This window comes from Achroia grisella, unplaced genomic scaffold, assembly GCF_030625045.1.
Source record: "Achroia grisella isolate CSIRO2021 unplaced genomic scaffold, CSIRO_AGI_Agris_v1 utg906, whole genome shotgun sequence".
NCBI lineage: Eukaryota > Metazoa > Arthropoda > Insecta > Lepidoptera > Pyralidae > Achroia > Achroia grisella.
In genome coordinates, this window is record NW_026713064.1 from 1,408,732 (window position 1) to 1,417,289 (window position 8,558).

General features: G+C 32.5%; 1 protein-coding gene across 1 annotated transcript; it reads left to right on the forward strand.

Moving 5' to 3' along the window:
* The first annotated feature begins 292 nt into the window (after positions 1-292).
* LOC131853794 (stomatin-like protein 2, mitochondrial) lies at positions 293-4,955 on the forward strand. The gene is made up of 8 exons (XM_059204834.1): positions 293-425; positions 503-619; positions 1,025-1,232; positions 1,593-1,781; positions 2,741-2,896; positions 3,264-3,379; positions 3,632-3,760; positions 4,364-4,955. The coding sequence occupies exons 1-8, from the start codon at positions 378-380 to the stop codon at positions 4,625-4,627; spliced, it is 1,227 nt and encodes a 408-aa protein (XP_059060817.1). The 5' UTR covers positions 293-377; the 3' UTR covers positions 4,628-4,955.
* The last annotated feature ends 3,603 nt before the right edge of the window (positions 4,956-8,558 follow it).

Genomic DNA, 8,558 nt, shown 5'->3' on the forward strand with positions numbered 1-8,558 from the left:
AACGCTCCACTTCCTGTTAACAACTCGCACGGGGGCAAATAATCACTACGTTTCTCTACTAGGCGAGTATCTACTCCACCTATATCCACCGCAAAATCAAAAAAAGTAATGAATATAATTAAATTTTATTAAATTTATTCCCTTCATGCATTTTACTAATATACAAAGTCCTAACGAATTACTTTCTCAAGCAATTACTCGTTTGCTGACATTAGCATTGTAGTAAAGTTAATGCAAAACTTATTAGATCTATCGGTATTCATTATCTGTTCTGTCATTCCCATAGATTCCGAATGTCATATACAGGTGAATGTAATTTGAGGAAAATGTATTAACTATTTTATGAAATTATAAGTAAATTTACTGATTTTATCACCATGTTTACTAGATCTAGATTACTTTTCTCAAGAGCTATTTCTCTAAGGGTACGTACTAACCCATAATTCGAAATAGCTAAAGAATTATAGTTATCATAACCTTTTAGATTTATTGTTGTTTTCAGAATGTTTTGAAGCCGGATTACCAAAATGAGGCTCGTTTTCTTTATAGCATCACATCGGTGAGAAGTCGTTCCACTACTCCGCTCAATACAATTATAATGTTTGTTCCACAACAAGAGGTAATACTTATTAGCAATAAATAAGTAGATCTATATTTCGTAACCATTTCTATAGGTGTAGTAATATATTTCTATAAAGTAGTCTATATTGCTACTAGTAACTCCTTTCAATGTTAAAAAGTATTTTTATATTGTAACATTTAAAACAACATTATTAGTACTTACTACATATGTAATGGACTACATTATTATTAATGTTAAATGAAATGTGCATAATATGTATTATTATAATGTAACTCACTGTTATTATATGTTTTTTTAAATAAAAGGTACACTGTGTCTGTCCTCATTATACATCTATCTATACAATATAATATTAAAGTTATGAAAACCTTTATCTTTGAATGAAAACCAAATTTGATTTGATGGAATGAAATGAAAATGAAATCATTATTATAATTTCAGGCCTGGATAGTTGAGCGAATGGGTAAATTCCATCGGATACTTGAACCTGGATTAAACCTGCTATGGCCCATTGTTGATAAAATAAAGTATGTACAAAGTTTAAAAGAAATAGCTATAGATGTACCGAAACAAAGCGCCATCACTTCTGATAATGTTACATTGAGCATTGACGGAGTGTTGTACCTACGCATTATAGACCCATATTTAGGTAATAATTATGTTTTAATCCCTAGTAATATTATATAATTAAAACAAAGAATATTTATCTTGGCCAGAAAGAATTGAGAATAAATGAGGGTATTATTGGTCTTTTATTTGGAAACAAGACAGCGTCTATTGCAATGCATAAATAAAACAGTTTTGATACTTTATTATATGATGTTTAATGACCTTTTTTGTTCCTGTCTCTGATATATATATGTATGTATGTCAATAGTAACTTAAAATTTATAACATTTCATGATGTTATAACATAAAATGCTAGAATTATTGACCAGGCTGTAGTTGAAAACACAAGACTTCTTTTTTTTTAATTTACTAATGATATATCTTTGTAATTATGTTTTAGCATCATATGGTGTTGAGGACCCTGAATTTGCTATAACGCAACTTGCTCAAACTACCATGCGATCAGAGCTTGGTCAAATATCTTTGGATAAAGTGTTTAGAGAGAGAGAGTCACTTAATGTGTCTATAGTGCATGCAATCAACAAAGCAAGTGAAGCTTGGGGTATTACCTGCCTCCGATATGAAATTCGTAAGTTTCTATCTTTACCTGTACTTTCATTATGACTAAACATTTTTATAAATAAAAGCTCACGCCATGAGCTGCTGTGTGTCAGTAATTCTAATATTGTAGTCAATAGGACCTTTCTTGACTTTCAAGCTTGTATCCAACATCCTGCATGATAGAAGGCTTAAACACAGCAATATACTGCCATAAAGTTGCTCTGTTCTGGTATCAGTAAATTTAGATTGCCACTGACACCATAGAAGAAGAAAATTACTTTCAAGTTAGATCATATCACACACTAAGCCAAATTGCATAGAACTTAATAAAAGTATCTCAGGGCAACTCATACAGCACCATATAGTTCCAAGCAGAATTTGTGTTATGGGTACTTGACATTGTTAAGTTACTATGTATATATTTACTTTTGTAAATACATATATATGTACTTCATATACATAGAAAACACCCAGACCGAAACACACTGATGGTCACGGACACATGGATAAATACAAATCACTGATTAAATGCTAAAATTTTTTTTCTGACTATATTTTTTGGAAAAGAAATAGCTTGTTTTTTTGGGTTGTGGTCCTTTGGCATTTAATCAGCTAAATGTTTGTACCATGTTAGGAATCAAATCTGTGACATGGGAGTGTGATGCAAATTAGGGTTATTATTATTAACAGTCTTTCCAGCACTGGCAAAACAGTTGGTAAACTATTTTTTGGAAACAGTTCAGTAAATTTGAAAATATTCCTCACTTGAACTTGCACTTCCACTACGGAGTACGAGTTTGCTATTCAGAATAAGTATTATATTATTATTACTATCTCTCTCCTATATATATAGATTTTTAAAATAATTTACCTAAGAAGGCAAATAGACTTTCAAGTGGTTATATATATTTTCCCTATTCTTGTACTGAATAAATTTTAGTCAAGTTCTATATTACTAAAACTAAATATCCAAATAATCTAATGTAGGTGATATTAAGCTTCCGACGCGAGTTCATGAGGCCATGCAAATGCAAGTAGAAGCAGAGCGAAGGAAACGGGCTGCTATACTGGAATCTGAAGGTGTGAGAGCTGCTGACATTAATGTCGCAGAGGGTAAACGCCAAGCAAGAATTTTAGCTTCAGGTAATGAAACATTATACACTATTTTTAAAGTTTATTTTTGTATCAAATAAATGAAACCTTTAGTGGGCCTTGGTTCATGGATTTCTCCAATTATCAGTCAAAGTTGTTCAATATTTCGAGAAAATTTTGATACCTATCACAAGCCTAATCATTTAGGAAAAGGCAAGTTTGGAACAAATCTTTTTTATGAAAAGATCAATTTGGTCATACAAACTCTTTATATTATTTTATGATGTTTTTGACTTGTACTAAAAAATGCCACTCCCGATGCTGTTTTATATTTATATGTATGTATGTATTATATGTATTATATTTCGCAGGTGTCTAGAAAATATACATTGATTAATATAATTCAATATTTTTTTAGAGGCTGAGAGGCAGGAACAGATTAACAAGGCCTCTGGTGAAGCTCAAGCTATGCTAGCGGTAGCTAATGCACGTGCTCGCGGTCTCAAACTTATAGCTAGTGCTTTATCTGAACCGGTAATTTTTTTAAATTATATAATGAAGTTGCCAAATAATTTAATTTTTGTATAATTTGTTTGGCAAACAAGCTGATAGCCATGAGTCTGACTGTCATAATAGAATATTTCTCTTTGTAATTTGGGATTATTTCCATCATGTATAAAGGGATATAATTTCTTGTCAGTAGATGTTTATTCTTACGTTGATATGCATACATAGAATGTAGATAAAGCATAAAATTATATTACACAAAACATTTATTTTTTACAGGATAGTAAGCATGCGGCATCTCTAACACTAGCTGAACAATATGTATCTGCATTCAATAAACTAGCAAGGACAAACAATACTCTCATTTTGCCAGCGAATGCAGGAGATGTATCAAATTTAGTAGCACAGGTATGAATTGTTTTAGCATTTAATAACAACCATACTTTAATTAAACAACTGCTTTGTTTTCAATAAACCAATGAGTGCAGGTTTTATAGAGACCTGATGATGTTGAAGAAGTATCAATACTAATAGTTTATTTCATCAATTAGTTAAAGTAAAAACTTTTTTTCGTGTGCTGCCCTTTTTTCGCCCCAGTCATAATGAAATTTAATATATACATAACGCTTGACCAGTTGAATTTCTAGACAGTTCTTTTCAAGTAAGTATTCTTCTGAAGTAGCTATCTGATCTGGTAGGCATAATTATAAAAGAATATGACAGGCACGAGTATATTTTTTAAATAACTTATTTTTTTTATTACAAATATTTATTAATTTAATTTTAAGATGAAAAAGCCCGCTATTCAATCCTAATATAATATGTGTAAATCAATTTCTTTTTTGATTCAGTGATAATCAAAATATTCATTTTCAGATTTTTAAATATATTTTTAGATTTGAAGATGGTCTATTTAATTGATATTTACAATATTTTTAGATAGGTACTATTCTATATAAGATATAGCATGAAAAAATGTTATACTAAATATGTGTCGTGTTTTTATTTCAGGCTATGTCAATATATTCAACAGTTACAGCACACAATGCTCAATCACCACAAGACCAATCTGCAATATCAGATAGTTATGCAGATCCTTTCGTAAAAATTAATGCACTCACAGACAAAGGCACGACACTAGCAGGCCAGAGTATTCCACATGAAGATGATAGTTTGGCTGAATATTTCTCAGATGATGAAGAGAGGGAAAAAGCGTTACAAGCCCAGAAAGAGAAGAAAGAGCAGACTTTAAATAAGTTAGAAAAAGATACATAGAATCGTTAAGTATAGTAGTGCTTATTAATAAATTACATAAAAACATTTATGTGTCATGAACTCGTGAGTCAAATAGCCTTCATATATAGTTGATATTAGAAAAAAACAAATTAAAATATAATATCATATTTAATAGCATCCATTTAGTCATGATGCAATCCATAAATTATTAAATAACATTACTATATAACTATATTGTTTACTTACATAATATTCACATTTATAACAGTCTTATGAAATTGACATTTTTAACGTCGATTTATTTAAAAAAACTGCTAATAATACAATTTGTACACAATCAGTAGAATCGATTTTTAGAGGTGTTCTATTTTAAATAACAAATCAACTTATTAATAATAATAATAATAATAAAAACTCTTTATTGTGTACACATAAAATAATGAGAAAATACAGTAAATAGTAAAAAATAACAAAAGGCGGTCTTATCGCTAAATGCAATCTCTTACTGACAACCTAGAAGAGAGGACTTATGAACATAGAATAGGGTAGGTGGCACACATAAGACACTATTTATATATATAGATATACATACTTACATTAGGGATAAATATATAAACATACATATATAAATACATATATACTACATATTGGAAGAAATGAGAAAAATAAAATAAAATAAAAAAATGTACTATGAAGAGAGATAATGAGATCTTAGTCTATTTTTAAATGATGCATGTGTTTGAGCTGATCGAATGGAGAGTGGTAGAGAGTTCCAGAGGCGAATGGCTTGGACAGTGAAGGAGTTGGAATAATATGTGGAGGAGTGAGCAGGGATCGTCAAACATAGGCTTCTGGTACTACGCAAAGCAGAACCGGGGGATTTAATATGAAATTGGAACTTGGTTTTTAGATATTCAGGGGTGGAGGGGTGGAAAAGAATAGAGTAAAGGAGGGATAAAATATGAAAATTCCTGCGAAGACGAATGGGAAGCCACTTGAGTTGACTGCGAAAATTGGAAATGTGGTCATACTTACGGAGACCAAAAATGAATCGTATGCACATATTTTGGAGTCGCTCAAGTTTATTTAATTGCTCTTCAGTGAGATTTACATAGCAGGAATCCGCATAATCTAGGATTGGAAGTAATAGGGTGTGTGCGAGCGCAGTCTTGGTGTCAACTGGCAGGAAGTACCGTAACCTGTTAATGCTTCCGATAGCACCAAACATTTTCCGACTCAGCTGTGATATTTGATGCGACCAGGACAAGGTTTCGTCAAAATGAATCCCAAGATTTTTTATCTGAACGCAGTATTCTATGTCGTGACCATTAAAGGAGACTGGTGGAAGACTATTCAAGTCTAATTTAGATAAATAATATGGACTTCCGATAATCATGCACTGTGTTTTTTTTGGATTCAGTAAAAGGCCATAAGCTTTACTCCAGTCAGAGATATATGCGAGGTCAAGATTTATATCGCGAACAGCATCGGTAATATTACACAGAGCAGCATGTGAGTAAATTTGTAGGTCATCTGCATATAGGTGGTAGGATGAACGAAGATGAAGGGTGATAGAATTTATAAATAAAGCGAAAAGAAGAGGAGATAATACGCCACCCTGAGGTACGCCCGCAGTCGTTGTGCACCAGGATGAACTGATATCATCGATACGAATACGCTGCCGACGCCCATACAGGTAAGTTCGAAACCAATCAATCACCGTTGGAGATATGTTAAGAGAACGTAGCAAACTGAGTAAGATGTCGAAATCTACGGTATTGAATGCATTACTAAAATCCAATAGCGTTAGTAGTGTCAGCTGCGATTTATCCATACCAAGTCGAATGTCATCGGTGATCTTGATTAGAGCAGTAGTCGTGCTATGACCGGGGCGGAAACCAGATTGGAGGGGATTTAGAAGATTATTTGTGTAAAGGAAATTGTAAATTTGTTTATGGACAAGCCTTTCTAGGACTTTAGAAAGGAATGGAAGAATGGAAATAGGTCGATAATCTGAAAAACTCAGAGGGTTTTTGGTTTTGGATAGAGGAATTATATGCGCATCTTTCCAGGAAGTTAAGAAGGCTGATGATATGGAATAGTTGAAGATAAAAGTAATGGTCGGTAGGATAATATCAAGGATGGGAACAATCATAGCACGACTGACATTATCATTTCCCATGGCATTCGACGATATAGCAAGTATATTTCTCTTAACATCACAATCGGAAAATTGAGTAAAAGAAAAGGAAGATATATCAGGAGTTGATAAATTGGAAAGAATATTGATTGTGCTTAATTTGTCATTGTTGTCAAAACCAACGGAAGAGCAGAAATGCCTGTTAAGGCTTTCGAAGTCAATATCACATTTAGCGGAATTTTGAGCTTTCCCAACTCCCAATGTTCTGAGAAATTTCCAGACCTTAGCTGGATCACCGTTCTCTACAGATTTGTGAATGTGGCGACGTTGTGCATGCCTACAAGCCCTATTGCAGAGATTCCTTGCTTCAATGTAATATTCACGATATTTATCAGGATTGGATCTAAATTTAGCCTTGGCCTTATTCTTTTTAACCTGAAAGCTTTAATCTCATCAGTCAACCAGGGAGCAGGAAGATGTTTAACTCGTACTGGTCGAACGGGTGCATGTCGGTCGTAAAGTTCCAGCAAAACTGAGTTAAACAAATGAATTTGGTCATCCACAGACGTTGCTTTGTGAACAGATTCCCAGTCCGCGACAGATGCATCGTTACGCAATTTTGTCTGATCAATACTACCAAAACTACGCCGCATTATAACTTTGTGTTTAGGTTTAGGAGGTCGGATTTTGTAGGAAAGATAAATGAGATTGTGGTAGGAGAACGCATCTGCAGGACACTGACCATGCCTAGTTACATGATTAAGGGAGGAGACAAACATAAGATCTAAAAGAAGGATTGCAGTTTGGAAAGAAGTGAGTCGGCTGTGAAGGAAGAATACTTAGGTTACATGAATTAGCAAGACACATGAGGCGGTTGGCCCGGTGGTCGTTTTTCAGTAAACATGTATTAAAATCGCCCATAAGAATGGTATGATTAAAGGAGGGGATAAGACTTTCTAGGGTGTTTTCAAGGAAAGAGAAATAATCAATGGAGGACGAGGGATATAAAAAACGCCTAGAAGAGTTTTAGAGTGCAAGAAATCAACATTAATAAAAATAAATTCTGGTTCTAGAGAAGGGTTGGATGTATATAGGAGAGGATAATTTTATAGGAAATATAATCACGAAGGTAAATGGCAACTCCACCACCACTCCCTTTAACACGATCATTACGGATCAGGTTAAAACCGGGCAAAGAATAGGAGACAGATGGAAGACAAGGTTTTAACCATGATTCTGAAATCAAAACGCCATCAAATTATCAACGTTAAAAGATGTTAGAAAATCAGGAAAATGGGCCGGAATTCTTTGAGCATTAATATGCACCACATTAAAATTTTTCGCGGTATTATCAAAGTTAATATTTAAAGTTTCATTAAGGGGAATAAAATCATTATATATATAACTAGAAGACGAACTCGAAAATGAAGAATAATGATCCTCTTCCAACATATATTTATAAACTAATTAATAAAAATAAATAATATAATAAACAAATAATAGCTAAATAAATATAACTGTTACAAAAGTTATATCTATCAAATATTTCAAAATTATCATCTACCTGCACATATAGATCTCCAGTAAAATATAAATATTTTTACAAATAACAATATTACTAAAGTTTTAATATACAGAAACAAAGAAAAAAAAAAAAAATAATAATAATAATTATAATAAATAAAAACAAAATTCAAGTATGTGAACGGAACGTCACTAAGAAAATTATTTTAAGTGCTGACAACACTAATCAAGACAGACAATGACATTTAAATTTGACATTATACAGATACACTTGACATTCACTTGACAGTTTTAAATACACAAAGA

What these genes read in the sequence shown, in the direction of transcription:
- LOC131853794 (XM_059204834.1), top strand. Translation starts at nt 378, where the DNA reads ATGTTTACTAGATCTAGATTACTTTTCTCAAGAGCTATTTCTCTAAGG. An exon ending in CATTATAGACCCATATTTAG is followed by an intron (nt 1,233 to 1,592) that starts GTAATAATTATG and finishes ATTATGTTTTAG; the next exon opens with CATCATATGGTGTTGAGGAC. An exon ending in AGCAAGAATTTTAGCTTCAG is followed by an intron (nt 2,897 to 3,263) that starts GTAATGAAACAT and finishes ATATTTTTTTAG; the next exon opens with AGGCTGAGAGGCAGGAACAG.